Consider the following 13,859-nt stretch of genomic DNA (forward strand, 5'->3'; position numbering starts at 1 on the left):
CCCCACCTCATACACCACCACCCCCTGGAAAGCAGCACTTGCATTTATCAACATGTCATGTACTCTAGCAAACATAAGAGGTGCAGCCATGCCTTTGTGAGTGTTCTGTTAGCACTGAAAATATACATTTATAACTATTTTACTACATAAAGCAAATCAGGTGAGCTCTAAAGCTAGCTTTGATATTTGAAGCAATTCTTCAGCTTTCAAACTAAAACTTCCATAATAAAGTTCCTGAAGAAAAAAAAAATCAAGAACGGTGTATTTTTCACAACTAAGCAAATGAGAGGAAATTAGAAAGATCTAAAGCAGCAAGATGAAAAGAAGATGTTTGTTCACAGGGCATTTAATGCTGTCTTATGTTAGTCTGCAATAAACCAAGTAACTGGAATAAGGCATTGTCAACAAGTATTACAAATGCAACATTTCTATTTGTACAAAGTATGTAATGTCTCCATCTAGTGGTTTCAAGCAGTTCACATTGATCAATATGTTTTGTGTGCATACACTGAAATGGTTCTCCCTGTGGAAGAATTATTTTGCTTATTATTTTGCTCACTAATATTTTACTTTCTTTCATCCTTTTTTGTAGTATTTTTGAAAATAAATGAGGTCAAACACAACAGCAGAAATGCAAACAAAATGGTATTTTACAAGTAAAGAAACCAAAGCCCACAGGTGTAAAAGACATTAGAAGCTTTCATTTGAATCACTGGCAACCAATTGAGAAAGACTGATTTGATTTTATATCCAGTTAGTATAAGAATTTACTATGAAGAAAACAGCATGGCTATTCATCATGTAGTGTGTTCTTCCTAAATACTGGCCAGTCAGTTCAAATGGAAGTCTCAATCATCTGTGCTGGTGTGTAGTGCCAACACTGATATAAATGGCAGTTCTAGGCATGCCTTAATATTACTCACACTTCCTGACATAGCAGTTAAGTTGGCTGACTGTAGGGAAAATAAAGCATAGGACCGATGTTTCATGACAAGATCAAGGTTAATGACATAAAAGAATCATTATAATTCATTTTAATACAAGCTACAAAATCATTTCACAGGAAGCAGCATCCTAGATATGGTAAGTATGGACAAAACATTGCAAAACTTATCAGCAGGCAAACCGACATGCGATGCATTAATACATACTAGGAGTATATAGCTGGTATTCACACGCTTACATGGCACTCAATTTCTTTGGATATATTTAGAAACATTCTGCAAAGTGATGAGGAACCAGTGTTTGCAATGTTTTGACCATGTGTGACCTATTGTTAATGATGGCATTAGTTAATTAAGGCTACACAGCCTCTAGGCTGGTGTTCCCAAAATTACACAGCCTAGAGGCTGGTATTCACATTAGCTAGATGGCCTCTAGACATGTGGTTAATATTAGATGGCCTCTAGGGCTAGTATTCACATAAGCTACATGGCCTCTAGGCTGTGGTCATTTAAAGTTAGATGGCCTCTAGGCTGGTATTCACATATGCTACATGGCCTCTAAGCTGGGGTTTAAAGTTAGATGGCCTCTAGGGCTGGTATTCACATATGCTACATGGCCTCTAAGCTGGGGTTTAAAGTTAGATGGCCTCTAGGGCTGGTATTCACATAAGCTACATGGCCTCTAAGCTGGGGTTTAAAGTTAGATGGCCTCTAGGGCTGGTATTCACATATGCTACATGGCCTCTAAGCTGGGGTTTAAAGTTAGATGGCCTCTAGGGCTGGTATTCACATAAGCTACATGGCCTCTAGGCTGTGGTCATTTAAAGTTAGATGGCCTCTAGGGCTGGTATTCACATATGCTACATGGCCTCTAAGCTGGGGTTTAAAGTTAGATGGCCTCTAGGGCTGGTATTCACATATGCTACATGGCCTCTAAGCTGGGGTTTAAAGTTAGATGGCCTCTAGGCTGGTATTCACATAAGCTACATGGCCTCTAGGCTGTGGTCATTTAAAGTTAGATGGCCTCTAGGCTGTGGTCATTTAAAGTCAGATGCTACACAGCCTCTAGGCTGGTATATTATACTAGATAGCCTCTAGACATGTGGTTAAAGTTAGGTGGCCTCTAGTGGTTGTAGCATATCTAAGGAATCTAGGACAAAACTCAATTTAAGTTGCATGTTACTAATGACTTCTCACTGTGCAGATAATAGCTATTCTAACAATGACTTTAAGAAGAAACTTTCAATATTTGTGAGCTTTACTAATTTGAAATGGTGATACCATTTATGCACAGCTGAATTTCCTTGCATAAACACAAATCTCTTTGAAAGATTTGATCTATGTCAGTTTTGGTGTATTAATGAGAATGATCTGTATGACTTACTGCAGATCCAGACAGAAGGAAGGATGCAGTTGTGTTATCCATGGGTGGTGTGTCAGGAATGGATCTCTTCCCCAGAGCCATGCCAACAATTGCTGTCATGTGTGTTTCAGTCCCAAACACATGCATGGGTACCCCTAAATTACTACCTGAAAACAGATAAATAAAACAGTGTGAAGTCAGGAGTATAACTATTCTGAAGGGTCTATCTATTTATAACATAAATTTAAACTTTGTTTTGAAATTAAATTTCTCAAACCCAAGGCAAGGAGGAGAAAAACACTCAAACACTCCTGTCACAAAGGTGTTTGAAGCAATAACCAACCAAATGCTTGTAGCTCTATAATGTCTATTGTACAACACTACTTGTTGCCCTGTGTAAATTGAGGAACTCCTGCTAAAGTTTTCACAATGTAAGCATCCTTACCTAACTCCCTCATTACATCAAACAGCTGTGTAACTTCAATTATCCAACACTAAACTGATGATGTAAATATCCTTACCTAACTCCCTCATTACTCTTAACCCCTCCTGGTAGTTTGGTCCGCCTCTTCTTACAAATATGGAAACTCCATATTCCTTGAGATTCTCACGCAACTCCTTCAGTGCTCTGACAATACCCTGTGAAAATAATGACATTCAAGGTAAGTCTTCTGACATCCACAGTGAATCTGCAGACATCCAACGGTGCGTTTGCGGACATCCACAGTGAGTCTGCGGACACCAACAGTAAGTCTGCTGAAATTTATGGTAAGTCTGCCTGGATTAAGTTCAAATCTAGGGAAAATGTCTCTACTGGAATAATCATTTACACCTCCTGTCCAAAACGACACTGTCAGAATATCCTTCCTCTCTGGAATAAAGTTTCCCATCTTCTAAACTGTTATTCTCATTAAAGACATCCATGCATTAGAGCACAGATATTGCAAATTCGATAGACTCAAACAATGAAAGATTTATCTTAGTTACAATACACTTATTTTATTTTGTAAACCAAGTTTTGGTAGTTTTTTGTACAATGTCTGATGAGTAACTTTTTTTAAAGCTTTAAATATTAAGTTTGTAAATATCAAAATTTATAGATCATGTGGTCCTGGCAAACAAAGGAACAATTTACCTTGAAGGTAGATGCTACATTTGTGAAATTTGCAATTCCACCTCCAATTATCAGGACCTTTCCATCTGGATGTTTGTCGCCTTTGGTCATGAGGCCAATTACAGTCTTTGCATATTCATAAGTTTGTTGTTCACTAGGAGCACCAGAGTATTCTCCATAGTTGGCCAGTTCACTAGCTCCACCCAGATCACAAATGGTGTCACTGTAATAGAAAGAAAGGAGAAAAGAGCTTGCTTTTTGGTGGATGTTTGCAAAGGAAGATACTAAAGTATTGGTTTCAAAATTGACATAATAGTAATTACTTTCAGTAAAAACACTGCTTAACTAAACTATAGAGATGTGGACAGAGAAACAAGGGAATCGTAAAAGGTTTCACCTCCTAGTGGCACTATGACAATACACATACAATACACATCCAATACACATACAATACACAAATAATAAAAGGCAGCCGCCAAACATTGTTTTTCCCTAGTAATACAATATTTGCTAAGCAGTTTTAGAAGGATTTGTTCTTACCAAATATCTCTTGAAAATGCTTGAGTTGCTTCTTCTTTAACAAACAATGATGGTGGCACAGTTTATTCAGAGCTTTCTCTACTGTCAAGGATATTAGCAATCTATCATGTGACTTTATTCCATGAGTAAAATTAAATTTTACCTGTCACTTTACAAACTACAAGGGAATAGTGAAAGCCAACCTGTAAATCACAGAAGCACCTCCACCAGCAACCATGGTCCAAATACGCCCCTTTGGGTTTAAAATGGTCAGCTTAAGAGAGGCTCCACTCTTCGCATCAAGGTCAGCAATGTAAGCTTCCTGTAACGGGAAAATTCAAATTTTGACTTGAAGATATTTTACTATATTAAAGTATTATTTATGGAGGAGAAACAGTTTTCATTAAGTTTACCCTATGCACCAATATTGATAAGAAGCAGTAAAGGAGGCTACGAGATAAGAAACATGTTATCTAGCAAACATTCAGCAGTCAAATAAGTCAGTAAATTTGAGTAGATTCTATCTTGTAATATCACATGGTATAAGTGAATCAGGGTTCTTGCCAGCCCATTTTTAGCGGGCGGTGAACACAGTTTGAATTTGACTTTGCTTCTCAGTGGCCAGTTTGAAAATTTTGCTCCCGGTTTGAAGTTGACCACCTGGTTTCATAAACTAAAACATGTGGACCTTTTCAACATCAATACAAACATGGACTAAAATATTCACACTTTTTCAGTTAAACTGTAGTGTCTACAACTAGAACCCTCTTTTCCGACATTGGTGGTCAGTTGGTTGTATTCTGTATCTAGTAACACATAAGCGTTACATACAGCAATAACGGCTAACAATTGACCACACACACATATCTTACCACGGCACATACACAACTCTCTTTCAGAAAAAGGTTTCCTGCCAACCCACCCTAAATAGCATAATCATTGTTAGACCAGGAAAGCCCCGCCCATCACTAATATAGAAAACGATCTTATTGGCTGGCACATTGACGCAATTTTACGCAATGAAGTGTAAATTGGAACAAAAATATGCAATTTATTTCCAACTTTTATGAGTTGACATAGGTTATGTATTACTGCTGGTAAATTTTGTTAATCACCTTTGGCCTACCGTAACAGTTACAATTTCATCTCAATAAACTAAATAATATTGTAGTTATGCAGCCTATGTAACCTTGACTCTAGTGAGACTGTAACATGATTCTTTTCTTTTCACTGTCTGTTCTTTATGCTATAGCCTATAAATACTAACAGTCATGTATGTTTTATTGCAAAATATTTGAAAATTTATGAAAACGTGCTCAGTAAAAACAGCATCATTTTCAAGTATTTTGGCTGCTTTCAAAAGCGCTAAAATGGGGCCTTTGCCCCCTGGACCCGACAAGGGTCCCTAAACAGGGCCCCTTGCCCCACGCCTGGAAGTGCTCGCTTTGCAATCGTGCAAATGCCTGCCGCATCTGAGTTGCTAGTTGTCTTGGATTTCCGCCCAGTTTGACAACAAAAAAACTGTCTACAACCCTGTGAATATACCATCAACATTAAAGGAATATCATACACTACTATGAAATATTATAAATGTAGGTCACAGTGTAATAACTTGAGATCCAAACAAATACAATCACTAAGGGAAGTAAAATCTAATATTAAAAAACAAAAGTTATCGACCTGGATTGTCAAATGAATATCTACTGGCTCTACCAAGCTTCCATGTAGACCCTCTTCACAATTGAACTTGCAAAGATGAAGAGAAATACTAACCTCTGCAAAGACTTCTCTTCCAAAAGGAGGAGGGAATTCTAGGTCCCCCCACTGAACTTTACAAAGAAACTCTGCTGTCAAAGATGAAGAGAATACTAACCTCTGCAAAGGCTTCTCTTCCAAAAGGAGGAGGGAATTCTAGGTCCCCCCACTGAACTTTACAAAGAAACTCTGCTGTCAAAGATGAAGAGAAATACTAACCTATGCAAAGGCTTCTCTTCCAAAAGGAGGAGGGAATTCTAGGTCCCCCCACTGAACTTTACAAAGAAACTCTGCTGTCAAAGATGAAGAGAAATACTAACCTCTGCAAAGGCTTCTCTTCCAAAAGGAGGAGGGAATTCTAGGTCCCCCCACTGAACTTTACAAAGAAACTCTGCTGTCAAAGATGAAGAGAAATACTAACCTCTGCAAAGGCTTCTCTTCCAAAAGGAGGAGGGAATTCTAGGTCCCCCCACTGAACTTTACAAAGAAACTCTGCTGTCAAAGATGAAGAGAAATACTAACCTCTGCAAAGGCTTCTCTTCCAAAAGGAGGAGGGAATTCTAGGTCCCCCCACTGAACTTTACAAAGAAATTCTGCTGTCAAAGATGAAGAGAATACTAACCTCTGCAAAGGCTTCTCTTCCAAAAGGAGGAGGGAATTCTAGGTCCCCCCACTGAACTTTACAAAGAAACTCTGCTGTCAAAGATGAAGAGAATACTAACCTCTGCAAAAGCTTCTCTTCCAAAAGGAGGAGGGAATTCTAGGTCCCCCCACTGAACTTTACAAAGAAACTCTGCTGTTGAGTCTATTTTGGCAGCAAGATCCAATATGTATACCTTGTCTGTTACAACTGTGAAATATATCAAAATGAGAACATATTAATAGGTCAAAAGAACAGTATCATATCACAATGAATGGAGAAGATGTACTGACTACCTTCATTTATCTGGTATTACCTGACCATACTAATTAGAAACATAATACTCATCTACACAACATGAAGCACTAGATTTCCATACAAAACTACTGACATAGAATGGAATATTCAAACCTGTATTGCCTAACCATAATAATAAGAAAAATATATACATCTACACAACATGATGCAATGGTTTCCATACAAAACTACTCACATAGAACTGAATATTCAAAACTGTATTGCCTAACCCTAATAATAAGAAACATATATACATTTACACAACAAGATGCACTAGATTTACATCTATTTTATTTGAAACTGTCATAAATGTTTGAATGAAATCATGTTCACTTCTGCAAACAAGTATGTCATCATTCACACCACTAATTTGCAAGTAGTCACAAATTAATAAACTTCCATAAGAGCGAAAGTGACTATTTGTGGATATTTGCTTACCCAATGGATTAATCTCCAGATATGTAAAGTACAAATCTCGAAACTGCTGATAGAGGGCTTGGATAAAGTCAGCCAGCATACTGAAAGAAAAGACAAGTATAATATGAAAACTTTGAATAAAGCAAAGAACATATCCCCAAAACTTACTACATCTTGGACTTAATAAGTGATGATGCTTACCTGTCTAAATATACATGCACTTTCCACATCTACCTCAACTTCTGTTGCCTGTCTAAACTGACAGTGTTGGTAAGTCAGTTGGTAACTTTTTACCACTGCACTCTGTAATCCCACTTTTGACTCCTCCTGTATCTACCATTCAGGATGTAAACCTACATTTTTTATGTGGAAATTTCTATCCTGAACATATCCCAAAACTTACTGGTTTGAATATTTATGGGTGATGAGCTTACCTGTCTCCACACAACCTTAGCACCACTGTTCTACCATGCCTAGAATGAACTGGCAACCTTTTAACACAGTAAGCACTCTATGACCGGCCCCTCCAGTCAATGCCCTTCCTTCTCATTCTATCATCCAAAGTTCCAGCATCGTGCATTTTTTCCTCTGGATTTTTCTTGGTGTAATTCTTATGGAACTGTGACCTAGGATCTTAGTTTATGTGAAGATTTGTATCCTGAACTGCTGCTTGGTTTTTCTATGTTGTTTTGAACACATCTACTTATCAAGGCAACTCTGGAGTTGGTTTTTGATTGAGGGTTGGAAGGAAAAGGCCTTGAGGAACCAAAGCATGTTAGACTGAAGATGACAAAGATAAATGTCAAGATGCAAACCAAACTTAACTAATCAGATCAATCAAAATGAGCAAAGGCCATCAGAGGTATAACCAATAGATTCAGCTAATACCTTACACTGATAATAGATGCCTAACCCAGCATATTTGTCATCCTTTGTACTAATACCCGAGCTAGAAAAGGTGTTCAAATATCTACTATTATGCTTGAGATTACATTGGTCTTTCACATATCAGAATTAACTATTCTTTGATAACTTACTCTTGTTTCTCTGCAGGTACCTTCCCAAGTAGGTTACTTTTAACTTTGGCTGCAGTCACTTCCTCTTGAAGGCCAACTGAGTACTTTACAGCCTGTCAAGGAATGATGAAAACAAATACAGAGTGAAAACCTTCCCAATAGTCTCTTACTGTATTAGGGAATATAAAACTAGCAATCATGCAAACAGTTTTAGAAGGTCGTTGTGTATCAAAGTCTTGTTACATTTCATAGAGTAAACTTAACAAGATAGTCTCCAGTTTGACCTTCGTCTTCAAATGACTTCTAGTGATAAGCAAGTTTTTCTACTCACTAAAGTGGCTCCACAATCCAAGTTCAACCAAGCTTCAGTTTTTGAGATATTGTATACACCAGAGGCACATACACATGCATGATGAAAAAGACTCCTTTGGCCTTTGATTCCAATAAAGAATAACTGGAAGGTGTATGATCATCATTGGTACAACAAGGCTTAGCGAAAGTCAGTTAAATGCAGACTTCATTTTTAGAGTTAATCAGTAGTGCCTGCAGCTGTATAATTTAAATATGCCAAGTAAATTTACCAATATGAATTGTTTGAACATAACATTGGTGCTAAGGACATCTTTCTTTACATCAGAGAGCACCATAACAGACAGCTTTAAATTAGTTTTATTTCATAGAAATACCTTAGCATCAACATCACCAACATCTACACCACCCTGGTGATGGAAGAGAATGACATCATTCGCTCTCTCACAGTAGATACAGACATAGACCTCTTCAGCTGGTTGATGAGGGACGAACGGTTCAATGATGAAGTTCTTCAACCTTCCAGTGGCTGAGCCAACCTGTAATATGACATTAAGTCAGTAAGCTGGTAGTCAATCCATATTCACAGTTACTATGAGAATTCAAAAGATTTCTGTATGTATATTAACAACTGGGCGTTGTGGTCAAGTGGTTAAGGCAGTGGACTTGTGATCTAAGGATTACAGGTTCGAGCCTTGGCCAGATCATTGCGTTGTGTCCTTGGGCAAGGCGCTTTATCTCCATTGCCTCTCTTCACCCAGGTGTATAAATGGGGACCTGCGAGGTAACTTGTAAATATAGTTGCGTGCGCCGGTTTGTGGCTGCACCCTATGGGAAGTCCCCCGGGGGACACGTGGTTGTGGTGCACTGCGGTGCCCCAGGAGAGATTGATTGAATTGTGCACACTTTGGTGTGTGGGTGTGACAAATTACCAATGACCAGGGGTTAAGTTGTAAAGTCATGTGAGGAGGCATTAGCCTCATACAAGACTGTAAACCTTCAACTTTAACTTTAACTGCTATGTGTATTAAAAACATTTCAAGATTCAATCATTGGTATTCAATATAGAGTGGGAATGTATGATACCGTTGGTGTATATACGAAAGAAAAGTTGCTTTTCCTTAAAATTACTAAGATGGTAGTTCAATAGGAGTGTTAGCTCAATAGGAGTGCTAGCTCAGTGGTTAACGCCGGTGCCTTCCAATCATAAGGTCCCCGGGTTCGAATCACTCCGAGATTAATGTATGTCGTCCAGTTACAGAGTTGTTGACAGTTGACAATTCATAATCATGGACGTTAAATATGAATATAAGAGAGTGACTGCAGTCAGCTTGCGGCTTTGATAAGCCAATGAGGCTTCTTCGCGAGTTCCTGCTTGCAGGAGGATCTAAAATACATACATACAATAGTTAATTACACCACTTGAGGCAAATATTACTTCAGAATATTTACATCAGAACATTAACATAAAACAACATGAGATGTAACTATACAACACCATATTCCTATGTATAGTAGATATATAATGTAACTTCAAAGAAATGATCAACACCATAGCATCATCAAAGGATATGAAGTTTTGATAATTTCTACCTGTATATCTTGACCAAGACGAGACTGCAACCATTCTTTGGCTCCATTCAGATCTGTATTAACTTTAATGAGCCCAAGCTTGCCTCTCCTCTTTATCAGTTGATCAGGTTTTACCACAAGTTTCTAAATATAAAACAAGAGGAATCAAAAAAGGAGTTGATTTCAGCAGTATTCATAACATCATTTGAAGAATTTGTGATATTTGAACTTTTAAAAATAATTTCAGAGTGATTATGTACAATACTATGAAAGCAAATAGAAACTCACCTTTATATTGTTGAAAGAGGTAATTAATCCAAGTTTCCTGCTTTGATTCAATTGTCACATCACTTATAATTACCATAACATTAACAAACAAACACTGGGCAAGTGAGCAATGCCCCAAAAGTGGGGGCACAACTGCCTTTATGTTTAATAAACATTCCTTTCATGTAGTTAAGGTACATAGGATGTACATATGTCTAGTGGGAGAAAGGTATGAGAGGAGCAAAGTAAATCTAACCACATTACAGGTAAGCAGTATATACACTGGGTGCCTTAAGTAATGTACAAATACTGTACTTGACAACTCGTTGTACTGTAAAACATATATGTCAAGGTTATTAGACCTACATCCAGCCCACAGAATATTTAAAGAAAGAAAAAATGTCTGAGAAAGAATTAAGATGTAAATATGACAACACAAAAATTTCTTGGATTGCAAATGGGGATCTAAAAGCATTAGCAAGCTGGACATTCGTGTAAAAGTATCAAAGAAAAGTCAGATAAAATAGAGAATGGACAATATTTCACATGAACTGTATATTAGGGATTAGGGGGTGTGATCATGGAGATGAAAGAAGGGATACCACATGTGAGTATGCCACTCAACAGTACATAATGTAACCAGGGAAGACACAGTCATTCAAAGTACATACAAACTAATGGACACAGCCATTCAAAGTATACAAACTACTTAATTCAGAGTAAGGTATTTCAAGATCATTCTTGCTACTGTACATATATCTAAGTAATTGTTATTAACTTTTAGAACCAGCAAGATCAACATTCCACGGCTATTTATTGATTAATACTATGACACAAATAAAGGAGTGGTTTCCCATTATTTACCCAACATTTAGCAACACAAGCATGCATGCAAGCATGTACGGTTGATACCAGTAGATCTCATATGAACAGGAAATTCAAAGAGTGGTTAATTATCCACTTACTGTACAGTAAGTACAAAATACTAGTGCAATTGTGATATATGATGGTAGGTACATTAACCATTAAAGCCTATTCAACTTTAGATATTGTAAAAAAGGGAGAATTATGCAACTTATTTCTCCTTCCTGCTTAGCAGTAATTAACAGATATTGTACAGGGTTGTGACTATTCTATTCCAGAAGGAATCACAAAGATCATGGTTATCACAAAAAGGATGAAACTTGTAAATTTATCCTGTTTGTGCTCATCAAGTAATTTAAGCAGATAAAGTAGACCGTGTAGTGTAGACAAGCCTCTGTAGATAATGAATTAATTGAAATCACAGTTACACAGTATTAAACTACATACAGTGACATGTACTGAACTGAAGCTGTATTATACCATGAAACTAACAGCCATGACATATAATCTACAGCCCAAAGATTACCAACAAAACCAGAATTCATGCACCAATGACCGCACTGTAACGGTAGTTGTAGCTTAACTTCCAATGTCACTTCATGTTCAAAACTTATGATACTGTATCAGATAGAAATCTAAATTATTACACTCTAGAATACCTGGCCATGTATGCTTACAGTTAATTGCAGTACAATAAATGCTAAGCTTGTGGTGTTTTTACCAGGTATATTACGCTGTACATACGTAGCTCACAGATCATTTACAGTATGACATTTTGTTTATAGGCCTTGCTCTAATAATCACTCTCACCCTCTGAAATTTGACAAGGTATAGTACAGTTAACTGATTATGTAGTAAGGTGCCCAAACTGTCCTAGTTATTAGATGAAGTGATTCAAGTGAAAGAATAAAGTATCTGTAGGTGAAACCTTTCTGAAAAGAAACCTAATTTAATAACTTTTCCCATCACTTTTTCTGTTTACATTATTTTGCCAGCAATGCAAATATTTCAAAGGTCTGTGATTTCAATGGGCCAGGCATGACAATCAGGCATTTCTTGCTAATTTAAAATAGGTCAAACAGGAATAACTGCCCTGAGATTCTTCCACAAGCAGCTGTGGAGGATGAAGGGCATTTGTGTACCTAGGATATCAAACGTGCAGTAGGCTACTTTACATCTGGGCAGTAAGTTCAGATTGTCCAGCTCTGATGTTTCAAACTAAAGCTTGACAACAGCTTGAAAACAAAGTGTGATAATTCTTCAATTGTTAAGTGACACAAATTTGACATCTTGGTTAAAGGTGTGTTGCTATGTAAAGACTTAATTTATAAAAGAGTGTAAAGAGTTACTTTATTCATTATTAGCTATTTATACAAACAGATCTGCAAATTTAGTAAAATTGTTTGAGTAATTTATATGTATGAAAAAGCTAGTGTACATCACTGGTATATGACTAATTATTTGACTAGTTCTATAAACATTAAATTAATTACTAAAGCTATTCTCTAGAGTTACTTGGATTTACTATGAGCAAGGTTTGAACTGAGTTTGGAATATTATCAATAGCCACAGACAAAACACTCAATTTATTATCAGTAAGTTTGTATTACAGTGTAAACAGGTATATATACTGAAACTCAATACAAACAAAATCAACAATTATCCATATCCAGAATTTACTTTAATAGTCTTTCAGATAAAGAGTTGTTACTTAATTCAATTACAATCTATTGGTAAACATTAAGCATCCACCAAATGACCAATTTTAGCTGGAAGACATACAAGAATAACTGTGCAAGTAACCGCATCAGGGAGCCCTGATAACGACTCCCGTGTTCAAAGAAATAGGTCTGATGTTTCATATTGTCTCCATACATTAAACCACTGTATAAAAGTCAAGTGTTACTAAATATAAATCATGAAGATATTTTTAGTTGTAGGATATTTATACCATTCCTATATTTAACTCACCTCTTATTTGCTAAAAATATCTACTACACAAACAGGCAACAGTTCTAACCAGTTCCCAATGTTTTGGAAGATGACTCCTGAATTCAATGTTTAACCTTATTGATGTAAGTGATCACTATCTGTTTCTTGGTGAAAATCATCTGAGGTCAATAGTCAATACACAGTGGCCAGCTAAAATAACTCTCCAGTAATTGAATCTAAGACCCTGGCACTGTACCAGATAGGTAATGATACTTACCTGTCATCACCCTGCACTTTCCAATCTATCTGGTCTATAAATTATTGGCAATGTTTGGCCCTGCGTATCCTCTGACCTACTACTGCCAAGTAAACACCAACATCCTCTTCCTTCTGGATCAACCATCAACTCATGATTTCTACAACAGTCTAAAATATGTTGGGTTTTATTACTTCACATATATAAGTTTGAACTTTTGAAAAAGCAATTAGTCTCTCAATTTTCTGGCACCAAATAATATAGGGTTTTACTTGAACATTATGTTCACACCCTTATGTACTTTATGCAAATACACCAGACTATACAGTATATATGTAGATACTATACAGATCATGTCAGCCTAATATTGATTAATACTGTAGTTGATTCCTATTAATTTTGTCATAGAAAAATAACCTTCTTTTCAACCTAATTAAGATAACACAACTAGAAGGCTAGAAGCACATCCATTCACACAGACACAATCCGGGAGAGTCAAACCATTGAAACCAATTAACATTTTAACTGATAAATCAATAAAGTCTGCCTCTCAAAGTTAATCAGTTAAATGCCACTGGCAGATCGCTGTGCCTA

At 36.8% G+C, this 13,859-nt stretch overlaps 1 protein-coding gene across 2 annotated transcripts in view; it reads right to left on the reverse strand.

Annotated features, from left to right (window-relative positions):
- LOC139958381 (ATP-citrate synthase-like) overlaps positions 1-13,859 on the reverse strand; it is a 33,539-nt gene that overhangs the window by 15,537 nt on the left and 4,143 nt on the right. Inside the window, exons 3-12 of one of the 2 annotated variants that reach the window (XM_071955408.1) lie at positions 9,968-10,090; positions 8,752-8,913; positions 8,087-8,178; positions 7,071-7,150; positions 6,418-6,545; positions 4,144-4,262; positions 3,443-3,644; positions 2,829-2,946; positions 2,329-2,474; positions 924-953 (exon numbers count right to left, since the gene is read on the reverse strand). In XM_071955408.1, the coding sequence (XP_071811509.1) occupies positions 924-953; positions 2,329-2,474; positions 2,829-2,946; positions 3,443-3,644; positions 4,144-4,262; positions 6,418-6,545; positions 7,071-7,150; positions 8,087-8,178; positions 8,752-8,913; positions 9,968-10,090 (1,200 nt within the window). The remainder of the gene's footprint in view (positions 1-923; positions 954-2,328; positions 2,475-2,828; positions 2,947-3,442; positions 3,645-4,143; positions 4,263-6,417; positions 6,546-7,070; positions 7,151-8,086; positions 8,179-8,751; positions 8,914-9,967; positions 10,091-13,859) is intronic. The other variant, XM_071955409.1, reaches the window with a different exon arrangement.

The sequence above is a fragment of the Apostichopus japonicus genome, chromosome 18 (assembly GCF_037975245.1).
Source record: "Apostichopus japonicus isolate 1M-3 chromosome 18, ASM3797524v1, whole genome shotgun sequence".
NCBI lineage: Eukaryota > Metazoa > Echinodermata > Holothuroidea > Aspidochirotida > Stichopodidae > Apostichopus > Apostichopus japonicus.